The 13,991-nt window shown below is 39.0% G+C and overlaps 1 protein-coding gene across 1 annotated transcript in view; it reads right to left on the minus strand.

The window, feature by feature from the left end:
• Nucleotides 1-2,067: 2,067 nt before the first annotated feature.
• Nucleotides 2,068-13,991, minus strand: part of UGT8 (UDP glycosyltransferase 8) — a 104,967-nt gene continuing 93,043 nt past the window's right edge. The window contains exons 3-6 of the mRNA XM_069593408.1: nucleotides 10,816-10,958; nucleotides 8,726-8,802; nucleotides 6,014-6,233; nucleotides 2,068-4,341 (exon numbers count right to left, since the gene is read on the minus strand). Coding sequence (XP_069449509.1) covers nucleotides 3,978-4,341; nucleotides 6,014-6,233; nucleotides 8,726-8,802; nucleotides 10,816-10,958 — 804 coding nt within the window. The 3' untranslated portion in view covers nucleotides 2,068-3,977. The remainder of the gene's footprint in view (nucleotides 4,342-6,013; nucleotides 6,234-8,725; nucleotides 8,803-10,815; nucleotides 10,959-13,991) is intronic.

A 13,991-nucleotide genomic window follows, 5' to 3' on the forward strand; every position in this document is an offset into this window, starting at 1 on the left:
TCACAGTAATATGAAAGAAGTTCGTCTATTCAGTATGTGTGTGTGTGTATTTGTTAGTTGCTCAGTCATATCCAACTCTTTGTGACGGCATGGGCTACGTGTGTGTGTGTGTGTATGTGTGTGTGTGATATATGTATTCAAGATATCATACAAATAAGAAATTAAAAACTTAAAATTAGTAGATGTTGGGGTAAGCTTGCAAAGTCAGGACCCTCAGACAATTAGAGCTTGAGTCCAATACATGATTCAAAAACTACATAAATTCATGAGGATGTTCCCAATGAGGCAATCCATGGACACACTGCATTGTAAGACAAGCAGTAGTGAGTGAACTCTCTGGTGCACACAAAAGCTTTTTTGACATGTACTCTTGCCCTCTGAGTGTCCCCACAGAACCCTGCACATATATTGACTATAGGTGCCAGTATTTATAGTTACTTGTATGTCCATGTCTCCCAATAGACCACAAGCTCCTTGAAGGAGAGACTGTCCTTATCGTCTGTAAATTCCCTTGGTATCCAGCTTATTGTCTGGAACAAGGTAGCAACCACAGAATATCAAACAATCTCTACCCCTACCCCTTCATGGCAGCTCCTAAGTTCTGGTGTATAAATATTCTTTCAATTCACTACAGTTGTGTATTTCAGAGGAAGTACTTACCGTTTATAAATAACAATGGTCCACAAAATTTTTACAACAAGCAGCTGAACGTTTTCATGTTAATTTCACTGCAAGTTTTATGTTCCACGATGTTTAATTATAATGTCTAATATACTTAATTATTGGGCTTCCCAGGTGGCTGGGTGGTAAAAAAATCTGCCTGTCAATGGAGGAGACAAGACGCAAGAGAGGCAGGTTTAATCTGTGGTTCAGAAAGATCCCCTGGAGGAGGGAAGGTCAACCTACTCCAGTATTCTTGCCTCAGAAACCCCATGGACAGAGGAGCCTGGTGAGCTACAGTCCACAGCTTAGCGACTGAGCACGCAGGCATGTGTATCCAATAACAGGCAAAGCTGGGAGTAGGGCCCTGAAGCAGGTCATCTGGGCATAAATATTCTTGTAGTTTTGGCAGAAACAGGATATGGGTGGAAAAAACCAAGAGGTTCGTCTTGTCTCCGCAGCACCTCACCACTGCTGGTTCCTAGCAGGGCAGGGCACCAGGGACAGGTACCGGATCACATGAAGAGGGTTTTTCTGTTTGTTTTTTAATTGGAGTCCTCAAGAGGATCCAGTGTGGTGGATTCCAGTACAGCTGGAGAAGGGCGTTGCATAGCACAATATGGAAAAGGGGTGGTGGTAAATATGTGGTTGGGTAGGAGAGATTCAGAGGTGACTCTTTTAAAAAAGGACAATACTCTCAAATCTAAGTTGATAAACATCAGTGGAATCTTTACCAGAAAATACCAACTTTGTACTCGGGTATCTGGGAATGTCCCCAGACTATAATACAAAGTATCTACATCTTCAAGAAAGAATCTCCAGCTTTTTTCAGTCTTAACCATATACCACTGCTTTAACCCAAACATTGCTTCCCTCCAATCATGGACATCCAAACTCTGCTTCTATGTCTATGTGGAGGGATACTGAAATTTATGGCTCTAGAGGAAAAATGATTGATGTATTAATTCTCATTTGCATTTGACAAGATGACAACCAGTTATAGAAACACTTGCAGAAGTTTTTAAAAAAAATAAATGAATAAATACCTTCATGAAAACTTTACTTTATTAGAGAATCTAGCCCAAGTGTGGAAAATTTAAAATCACTCTATTTACCAAAACTGGCTGACAATAAGCTTACTAAAAAAACAACAACAACAATGATCAGTAAATACCTACACTTAACATTCTTAATTATGGGACAATTTTATGATCCATGTTGATGTATTTGTAAGGTAAATCCCTCTGTTTAATAATAATTAAAAAAAAACATTCTCACATGTAACACACTGTTTTCACACTCATATACACATATAAAAGATGGGAGACCTGTCTCAGAAACATGTTTATAATGGATATACATAATATTGTGAAATAAAATCTGAATAAAAATTTTATTCCAACAACATTTCTCTATTTTTAAATCATGTTTATTGTTTAAGTTCTTATCACAGTGGAGATTAACTTATGCTTAATCGTCCAGTGAATGCCTACTGTCAACTTCATCCAATTCCAAAAAAGCAAAATCAACTCAGTCATACACTCTAAGTCCTGTTGCCATCCCACCACTCATTGCCTGCGTTTTTCTTTCCCTTTAACGGCAATATTACAAGATTGTGAAAAGGTATAACTAATAGGCTTACATATGTAATACCATTTCTTCAAGTATTCAGAAAGCAATATATTTGCCTGCATTGTATACTAGAAAACTACTTGTGACATTATTTCTAAGTACAGGAGAGTGGCTCCTGGTGGGAGTTGATGAAGTTGTATGTCATAGTGTATGACAAGGATTTACAGCATTCTAGAATTTTCACAACTCTTCCCCTGTTAGTGAAAGCCATTAGGTAAATGCTGTAGTTTTCTCCTTTCAGCCGTCAGACAGAAGATTTCGAACTACAAATAAATAAAGCATACACTCAACAAGTGTAGTGCAAATGCTAAGTAAACAGAATGACGTGGAATGAACTCCTAGATGCCAGTGAGTGTGTGGTCCAGCGGGGAGGTCCTGATTTTATGATGTCTGTGGCTTGCACCCCATTCTCAAACGAATACTGTCACTGCCCCACGTCAGCCACAACGGATCCAAGAGCCAGAGCAGACTGAAGTGAGGTGAAGGGAGTGACGAGGAAGTGGGAACTCATCTTCACAAACAAGTGGTACAATTTCTCTGTTACTTCTATATGTCATGGAAAGTTTGATTTGGTAACCAGATCTCAAACCTCTCAGACAAAGCAGGTACCAAAATGGAGAAAAGCGAAAGATTCAATGAAAAGAATTAAATGTTGGCACCTATATAAGAGATTGTGTGGCCCAGACACCAAAAGGGGATGAAGAAGGTGGTTTTTCAGTTAAAACTTTGGAAATATCACATCTGAACATTCAAAAATTACATTATAGAAAAGTCATCAAACAACGGTCCTGTTTAAAGATGCTATATAAGCAGTAGTCTTCAGTATTTTGAACAAAAATTAAAGCTTTGTTGCTTTGTCTGGATTATATAGTTAAGAAAATGTTATTCATTCAAATGAAATAGAAAAAAACTATAAAATTCTCCCAGAGGCAAATTATTGGTAGGGGGGAAATAAAAATTAACTATGACAACCAATTTGTACATTTACTTAATTGTACGTTTCCCACCCACCCACCCCCCCCAGAAGAATCCAATTGTTAAGAAAAAAAAAAAAAGAAAGAAAACAAATTTAAAAACCCCAAAGTACAAAAACAGGTGCCATTTATCTTTTGCATTTCCTTCCTCTGCATTCACTTTTAAGGAAAAAAGTGTTCTTTCGTGGTACTGTTTCTGAGTTCCCATATATTACGTTCTAGAAGAGAAACATTCGGATCCTAACTGTCTTTCTATTTCATTCTTAGATGTGTTGTACCGTCAACAAATATAACAAGCAGCTGGCTAAAAGTCTCTCATTTAGGAAACACACACACACACAGACATACACACATACACACACAGACAAACCTTTCTAAGAGAAAATAAACCATTCCTCATCCGGGACACACATATGTCAAGACTTAAAACTGAAGTCTGACACAGTCACTTAATTGATTTAAATAATTAAGGCTTCTAAAAGGTTCAGTGCCAAAACTACCTGTATCAGTATTCGAATAAAATACATTTTTGCATTTTAGGTTTGTGCTTTTTACAGCCATCTTAATTCCACAGAATTTCATTAATAAGATCAGATAAGGGAGTGTTAGAATTGTTTACTGATGTTTTTAATTTAGTAGTTGTTAGACTAACTTGTAGCAATAAAAATTCAATGACTGAATAGATTTGTTACTACCAGGTGGGCTGTTGGCTCATTTCACCTTCTTTTCGTGTTTAATGTGGCCATTTCTCTTATACTTGCCATTGAGGATTCCATTATGGTAATGTCCATTCACTGTGCTATGCTTATTGCTTGACCACAGACTTTTGATTCTTCTGCAGATAAATTTTGTCACCCATGACAAGAGGAAGTAAAACAAGGCAGCACCAAGCAAAAGCACGAAGACAATATCCAGTAAAAAATACTGATAGAAAGAGATCTGATGGACGGCGGCACGTAGGTGATGAGCTCCATCGTGACGGAGGATATAATCGATCCAATAGACAGTCCGGTTGACGGGGTGACCAGGTTGATCCTTGTGGATTTCTGAAAGCTTCTGAGCCCTCTGACGGTAGCTATGGAGTAGAGGCAAGACACACATGTCATTTTCTGTAAGAACATCATATTCTGAAAAACACTATACTTTTAAAGCCTTGATATACTCCAATACTTTGGCCACCTGATGCAAAGAACAGACTCATTGGAAAAGACCCTGATGTTGGGCAAAAGTGAAGGCAGGAGGAGAAGGGGATGCAGAGGATGAGATGGCTGGATGGCATCACCAACGTGATGAACATGAGTTTGAGCAAGCTCGGGTAGTTGGTGATGGGCAGGGAAGCCTGGTGTGCTGCAGTCCATGAGGTCACAAAGAGTTGGACACGACTGAGCGACTGAACTGAACTGATACTTTTAAAGGACTTCCCAGATGGTAAGGAATATGCCTGCTAAAGCAGGTAGATGCAAGACACATGGGTTCCATCCCTGGGTCGGGAAGATCCCCTGGAGAAGGAAATGGCAAGCCACTCCAGTATTCTTGCCCGAAGAATACCATGGGCAGAGGAGCTGGGTGGGCTAAGTCCACGGGGTTGCAAAGAGTTGGACATGACTGAGCATCTGAGCACAGTTTTAAAAGGAAAGCTATAGAACACAGACAAAGGGGTCCCCTACTCCAACACCTTGGATGATCAAACATACTGCTCCAAGTGCCTAGAATTACAACCAAGACCGTAGATCCTCTAAGGGGTCAGTGCATAAAGGTCGCCTCCGAGCCCACATATGGCAGCATAAAGAACCCCAGGACACTTGAATCCAGTCTTTTACATAGAAGAAACATTTTATATGAAAGAGTTTTTCTTTATTATATATTCTTAGAATAGGGCAATATTTCTCAATCCAGTGTTATGCTATATATCCTGGGTATTAAGAGGAAAGTGAAAGTGAAGTCACTCAGTCGTGTCTGACTCTTTGCGACCCCGTGGACTGTAGCTCACCAGGCTCCTCTGTCCATGGGATTCTCCAGGAAAGAATACTGGAGTAGGTTGCCATTTCCAAAGCTCACACATTTCCAGATGTTAATGCCACTTGAAATGCAGGATGAATTAAATGTCACATAAAAATGGGAAAACCTATGCTTTGTTTTAAAACTATGCAGGCCAACTCTCAACTGTTTGAAGCTCAGTTGCGAACTGGGTAAACTCAAGACACATCAAGAATTTAAGAAATAAAATAAGACAAAATATTCTGACCAAGTCATTCACCTGAGTAAATATACCTTGGCATTTCATTGACGGCCAGTGCTAGGGAAACCCAGCACCTGGCAGTATCAAGAGCACCTGTTTTGAAATCAGACAGTCTTGGTTCAAGTCCCTACTCCAAAGCTGTATAACTAGGGGTGTATTACTTAAGCTCTCTGAGTTTTAAGTGCCTCATCTCTATAATGGAAATAAGGAAAATGGTGATATAAAGTTTTATGAGCATTAAAATGACGTAAAGGACACAAAAACCATGGTGGTTTCTTCCCCAGTTTGGCAAACTGTGGTGGAATATTATTCAAGGTCACACATGGCTGGCCAAATGATTGCTATTTTTATTTTTCAAATGACAGAAGCATGCACAAAGCATCACACACAGGAATCTAAAGGATATTTCTATATTTAGTTTACTGACGACCTACTGGCAATTATCAGCTAGTGACAATATGCTGTGGTAAATACAGTTCGCCTGCTTTAACAGCAGTTGAAACCTTACCTGGGGTTATTGATAACTTTCACTAGTGCTTCATACAGCTCTCCTTCAGTCACTGTCTTCCATTCCAGCAGTATCCCCATGCCTTTTGCCTGTACCCGGGTCATAGTATCATAATGGTCTCCAAAGAGCGGGATTCCCACCACAGGCACACCGTGATACATAGTTTCAAAAATACTATTCAAACCACCATGGCTCAGGAAGGCTTTAATACTGGAATGCCCTAAAGAAGGATTTAAAAAGAAAACCACTTAGAGTATTGTCTATTATTCTAGAAAGATGTTTTCCAGAAATCTTTAAAGAGTTGACATTATAATAAACATGCATTTCAGATAAAAGATTTTTAAAGACATAGTTTCACTGATTCCTACACTGCGCCAATTACAATGTTTATTATAAGCATAATTATCAGATGTGTATATATCAATTAAAAGCCATTGTAAGTAGTTAACATTTATAGTTTTACGAAGTATATTACAATATCTTCACCCAAAAAACAAATACCAACTGCATTCAAATAGCCAGTAATTAATAAGAGGTCAATGAAAGCAAGGAATAACCAAAAAATACCAGAGTATAACCACATTCTACTAAATGCAGATATCCACTTCTGGCTACTTCAACATTTATCTATATTAAAGTCAAACATACTCTGTAAAAAAAGAAAGTTAAAATGTGAGGCTGGACTCCAGATGTCCAAGAAATGTTTCTGTGCTTCTCCAAGGAGGAACATTGCACAGCGCTCAGTATTCACAACATTCAAGTCATGTCTGCAGCATCTGTGCTTCTCAATCTTAGGGTCCATTTCTACATTTTACGAATAAAAACAAGCAGGGACAGATAAATACAAAAATTAGTTCTAAGAGATAGGACATCATGTAACATCTGGTTGTCATGGAGATGAAAGAGATAATTTATCAGAGTTAGTGATATTTCAAACTCTACATCTCCTTGTGAGCAGAGAGACTTGCATAAAAAAATGGAAAGACAAAAAAACATGGCACTTGAGATGGGTATTAGACGGCCAGAAAGAAATTACAGCTTGCAAAAACATGAGCATTTAAAATAAACGCATGTCACGTATGAACCTAGGTCTCAGTGGGGCTCCAGGACCCTCCACCCCCAACATCTAGCAGGCTGCTCACTCAGTGTCTCTTGCCCTGACCCACAAGGGGCTTCTCAACGCAGCCCAACTAAGGACTCTGCCCTCGCAGTGCATTTCAAACTTTCTTTTCAGCAGTAGAACTCTTTTTCTTCAAGTGAAACCGGACCACCAGCAAGGCCAGCTGTGAAAAAGTAAAGAGAACTGGTGTGTGGAGACCAAGGGGAATGCACTGAGAGAGGAAGGAACACTGATTTGGTTCCTGCTTCTGTCCTGGAGGAATCTTCTGAACAAAGTTAGAAACCAACAGGATCCACAGAGGTCATGGCTGGAGCTGAAAAGGATGCTAATCTCAGCAAAGGCGAAGAGCTGAGATTCTGAGGAACCTGGAGGAGCTGCGGAATTGGGAGGCCCTCTGGGAGCAGCTACACCCCACTGTATAGCCTCAGAGACAAATGGCATGAAACCAATTCCAGCGATCCCAGACAGCAGTCTGCTACTGCAGTGAGATGGCTGAGGGCCAAGACGCAGAGGCATTTAAATTTCTTGCTTCCTGCCTACTTTCTAAGGCATCTGACATCATAACAGTAAAGATAAGAAACAGAAAAAAATGCAAATATCAAAAAAGGTAAATTGTCTTTTTTCCCATCATTTTTATAATTATAGAATATTTATAATAAACTAGATGAAAAGGAAGTATTCATATTTACTGTTTTATAGTTACAAAATTCAATTTGCAGGGTTTTAGAGGGTCCATTTAGCTTCTAAAAGATACTCTCTAAAAGTCTATTTTTAAGAATATAACTTTCACCTACTTTCACATAATCTGTTAAGATTAGTACTATTGAACAAATAAATGAGTTGATATTGCCAAAATCAATAACATTTTTATAATTTCCTTAGGAAGTAATATCTCAAAGGATAACATGACATTATGTTTTCCTAGAGATTTAATGAATAAAGCAACTTACATTTTACTATCTCTGCTTATCAAAGAGAATTAAATTGTTTATATTCAAATCTTGAGATATGCATATAATTGGCATTTTAATTTTGAGTTGAGGATCAGAACCCCAATAAATAAATAAATCAAAAGAAATAAAGTGTTCAAAATTGCCCAGTGATTTGGGGGTAAATTTAGTCAGACAATTCAAATAAAGTTGAAATAAACTGACTGTTTTTTGGCTTTCTGCTTGACTGTGGTTTCAAACAAATGAGTAACTTCAACTTTCTCTGGTTTCTTAGATATAGCTATAGTAAAAGTATAATACAAATCTAAATTTTCACTGTTTTTAATTTGACTACTTTTAGCTGATCAGTCTAATGAGATATAGCTTTACTCCTACTAGTTGATGCAGTGTTCAGTATATTTTTCAGAAAATCAAAATTTGTGACTGGTCTGAAATTTATAGGCCTAAATGATTACACTTTAAAATGATTTGCCAATAACTGAAGATCTGACTTGTTGGTCCGAAATCTAGGACTTAGCACTCAAGATAACATAATGATTCTATTATAAACCACACGTATACTATATAAGCCACTCAAGTGTAAAATTCACATTTACACAATTAAAATCAAGCCAAGTAACCACCCATGGGTCACTGACTTACCAAGCAGGTCATTTTGTGGTAACCATTCTATGAGCCTGGTGTTGTTTCCCAGATTCTTTGGTTTGGTTCCAGAAAATCTGAAATGTATACCAGACAATGAATCAAACTTGACTCCTGGTATGAACTGTCTGGTCAAACTTTTAGGTTTAAAATAAATGTTACATGATCTTTTGTTGATATTCAACAGCAAAAATTTTAGTTACTTTTTCACATTTTCATTGATTGAGGGACAAATACGAAACATTCTGGATTATCTTGAGATCCATGTTCCTTCAGCAGTTCTCACAGAGCTGGGGAAAATAGCAACCATATGAACCTCTGCTAGAAAGTCAACTTTCTACCAGCATCTAGAAGGTGAAAGAGGAAGGCAGGGAGGGCCACCACTGGGCAGCCCCCACTTCCCATCTGGACACCCAGAACCCGAGGAAAGGCTCGAGAACTAGGAGAAAGCAGGAAGTATTCTTCTCCAGCTGGGCCCCAGGGATGGTACTGTGGGGTAAGGATGCAGGCTGTTTCCTGCCTTGGTCTTTGAAACACAAACCATAACGTGCTCATCAACTGAGCGGAAGGCAAGAGCCTGAAATGGGCTGATACAAACCAGCCCAGATAATTAACTGAAGGGGCACTTTCTGGGTTAAGCCTGAAACAGGAAACCCAACATCCACTTCATAGCTTAGCCGAGAGAAAAGGAAAAGTGTTAGCCCCTTAGTCGTATCAACTCTTTCTAACCCCACTGATTGTAGCCTCTGTCCATGGGATTCTCCAAGCAAGAATAGTGGAGTGGGTTGCCATGCCCTTCTCCAGGGGATCTTCCTGACCCAGGGATTGAACCCGGGTCTCCCACATTGCAGGCAGATTCTTTCCCATCCGAGCTGCACCAGAAGAAGTGGGAACTAATTCTGCCACAGTCTGTACAAGGGAGAAAACCACATTCCTTACAGCATATTTGTAAAGGCTTGACACTGTGGGGCTGACCTTGTTCACTTCTGTATCCCTAACGCTCAATGGTGGGGGCAGGTACTAAATATATAAGTGCTCAGGGCCAAGTTCAGACACTGGGTTAGAAATTCCAGAGACCGGACTGCCCCGATGGTACAATGGATTAAGAATCCGCTTGCCAGTGACAGGGACATGGGTTCAATCCCTGGTCTGGGAAGACTCTACATGCCGCGGAGCAACTAAGCCCGTTCACCACAACTGCCACAATGAGAAGCCCGAACACCACAACCAAGAGTTGCCCCAGCTCGCTGCAACTAGAGAGTGCCAGAGAGCAGCAATGAAGACCCAGAGAAACCAAAAATAAAAATAGGTAAATAATTTAAAAAAAAAAATTCCAGAGACAGACACTTGTTGGCCATGCCTCCCAAAAGAAGTGAGGTCTGTTTGGACCAGCACTAACTGGCAAGTCACTTCTTTTTTTAAAGGCCTGGTCTCTTGGATGAAAGGAATCAAAAGCATTTATAAACAAAGTGGGAGCCCCAAAGGTCCCATGAAATATTTTACCTATTTAATCATTCACCTATCAGTTTTTAATCTCATTCCAACACTGATTTGAAGGAGTATACAGAAATGGCTTCTCTGATGGCTCAGACAGTAAAAAATCTGCCTGCAATGCAGGAGACCTGGGTTTGATCCCTGGGTCAGGAAGATCCTCTGAAGAAAAGAATGGCAACCCACTCCACTATTCTTAGACAGGGGAGCCTTGTGGGCTGCAGTCTATGGGGGTGCAAACAAAATGACAGTATTATATAAATTATATATATTAAAATTTAATATATATTAAAGAGTATTATATAAATTGTTTTATTTATATTAGAAATATATAAATTCATGTAAATTATAATTATATAAATTAATTTATATTGAATATTATATATTAATAATATATAAATTGATGTGTTATTTATATATTAAAGAGTATTATATAAATTAATCCCTAGATTTCAACACACTAAGAAATAAAATGAAAAGTCAGGGCATCCTGCTAATGCTGCCAAGGTATCAGTGTGTTGTGGTTATTTACACCTGCGGACTAAGCAAGAGGATACGGAAAATCAGTGGTGAAGAAACAATCTATATTATTCCTTTACCTCCAAATTACTTTCTGGGGCAATCTCCCCAGAGCACCAGCCAGTTTGGTAGCAATGTCTTCTGACAGATACTTGACGCCAGCTCCAAAAGACACCAGGACAAAGCCATGCTCATGAGCACCATTGACCCACCTTTGGAGGTCCTGCAATTCAAAACATGGCAGTTAATTTTATGATGGAGTAATATAGCTTATCATCAGTGTCATCACAGCTCTGTTTTTAAAAAACACTCAGATAATTTTCTTAAACAATTAGAACCTGAAGAGGATATATTTTCCTTTAAATGCTTTTCTTACAAATATTTCACCTGCTGATGCTAACTAAAATAAGGAGAACAGATAGTTAATTCGGTAAGATTAATAAACAACAACAAAATATCAGTAATTAATGGCCTAAGACCTCAGACAGAAGTAAAAAAAAAAAATTGAAACTTATGTTTAAAACATGGCTAGAGATAAATCTGTATGAGGATATACCTAAAAGATTAGACATATGATAAAAATAAAAACTACTACCGCAACACCCACCCAGGGAGAAGCTCCAATACTCTGGCCACCTGATGCAAAGAGCTGCCTCAATGGAAAAGATGCTGATGCTGGGTAAGATTGAAGGCAGGAGGAGAAGGGCATGACAGAGGATGAGCTAGGTGGATGGCATCCCTGACTCGACGGACATGAGTCTGAGCAAGCTCCAGGAGTTGGTGACAGACAGGGAAACCTGGCGTGCTGCAGTCCATGGGGTTGCAAAGAGTCGGACACAGCTGAGCAACTGAACTGAATTAATCTGAACTGAGGCTGATTTTATCTTGGTCTAAGCATTTCTGAAAAGCATACTGTAGTATATGACTGAGAAAGAGAAGGAATTAGCTGATAGGGGCACAGAACCATAGGCCTAACAACTTTTACTGTATCTCTAATTATTTCTTCAACTTCCACTCACACAGAACGGAAATCATACGTACTGTATAGAGAGGCATCCCAGGGTTCTGGAAATCTCCGAGCAGAAGCTTGCCCTCGTTGTGTGGGAAAACACTAAATTCTCAGACATGTCCATCTACAGCTAACAGATACAGGGCCATAGCAAATCTGATATTAACTAAGGAAACTGCCAAACTTCAGGAATTACTCCTTCCATAGGAAGACACATTAACACCCTTCTGCCAGCATCACTGACTTGTGCTAAAGATAAAAGCAGTTTGTTTTAAGGAACATGACCCTGGCAGCATTTTATTCTGTAAGCACCAGCTTGTTTTCAGGGTAACTCATCCCTCTGACTAAGCCTTTTGTCAAAGTCACTGAGCTTCAGTTCCCCATATGAGAATTCATAAAGCCACAGTGCTTTGAAGAACACGTAATTCTACTGTAAGGAAAACAAATATACTATCCACTGGCAATACCTATGCCCTATTACAGTCATGGAAACGGGACAGTCCCACATTGTAGTCACAACAGGCAGAGTGAGCTGTCTCAGTTAGGGCTTGCAGTCCTGGGAGGTCTCTGGTTCAGGGTGAAGAAGTTATTGATATGACTGTGTCGTCTGTGTTTTTCATGGCACACCACTTTCTGGCATAACTGAGCTGCAGCTGAGAGGTAAGAAGTACAGTATGGAGTACCATCACAACGGCATCACCATGTAGCTGAATATGAAGTATTTATATGGAATGTTTGGCCTCTTTATGTCTTGATTTTCTCTGCTGTCTTTCCCGCCTCTCACTTAATGAGATCTGTGTTAACTGGCTCTATTACACTTTTTCTTAGCAGGGAAGAGAGGACTACATTTTATGCCCCAAATGAATTAGTGAATAGTGTCATTATATGACCAAGAATGAAGATGGAAAGGAAGTACATCCTTCCAGCTACTGAGTGAGTAAAATAGGCTATCATTATTTGGGAGGGAAGAAAATCTTATCAAAATACCTCATTTTCCAGGAAACTCTACTTATTAATGAATATATAAAAGAAACAGAATATATCAACTGTAGATTAATGCTTTTAACTTATACGCTACCACATTTATCAAGAATATCACATGTGCTAAAAATTTAATAGTGAAATTTGAAGATTCAAAGTAAGAAACACAACAAACTGATTCAGAATTTTCATTTTATATTTATAAGCTAGGTGTACTTAGAACAACTATAAACATAGCACAGTAGAATGATCTCAATACATATGGTGGTTTCTCCCTATGGCTTGTCTTCAAATAATTTATCACCAACTATCCAATTCTCTAAAGCCAAAGATTTCAGGGCCCCTGCTATTTACAAAATGTTTACATTCAAAAATACTAAACCTTATAGGAAAAGTAATGCAAAAAAATAGAGGAGAACAATAGAATGGGGAAGACTAGAGATCTCTTCAAGAAAATTAGACATACCCAGGGAACATTTCATGCAAAGATGGGCAGATACAATTAAGGACAGAAATGGATAGACCCAACAAAAGCAGGAGGTATTAAGAAGAGGTGGCAAGAATACACAGAAGAACTATACAAAAAAGATCTTCATGACCCAGATAACCACAACAGTGTGATAACTACGAACAAAGATACTGGAAGTGATGGAATTCCAGTTGAGCTATTTCAAATCCTAAAAGATGATGCTATGAAAGTGCTGCACTCAACAGTCCAGCAAATTTGGAAAACTCAGCAGTGGCCACAGGACTGGAAAAGGTCAGTTTTCATTCCAATCCTAAAGAAAGGCAGTGCCAAAGAATGCTCAAGTGAAGTGAAGTGTTAGTCACTCAGTTATGTCCAACTCTTTGTGACCCCATGTACTGTACCCACCAGGCTCCTCTGTCCATGGAATTCACTCATCTCACACACTAGCAAAGTATAGTTCAAAATTCTCCAAGCCAGGCTTCAACAGTACATGAACCATGAACTTCCAGATATTCACACTGGATTTAGAAAAGCCAGAGGAACCAGAGATCAAATTGCCAATATCTGTTAGATCATAGAAAAAGCAAGAGAGTTACAGAAAAATATCTACTTATCAACTATGCCAAAGCCTTTGACCGTAGATCAAACAATAAATTGGTGGATCACAACAGTTTGTGTGAATCACAACAAACTGTGGAAAATTCTTAAAGAGGTGGGACTACCAGAACACCTTACCTATCTCCTGAGAAACTTGTATGCAGGTCAGGAAGCAACAGTTAGAACTGGACATGGAACAA

This window comes from Ovis canadensis, chromosome 6 (assembly GCF_042477335.2).
Source record: "Ovis canadensis isolate MfBH-ARS-UI-01 breed Bighorn chromosome 6, ARS-UI_OviCan_v2, whole genome shotgun sequence".
Lineage (NCBI taxonomy): Eukaryota > Metazoa > Chordata > Mammalia > Artiodactyla > Bovidae > Ovis > Ovis canadensis.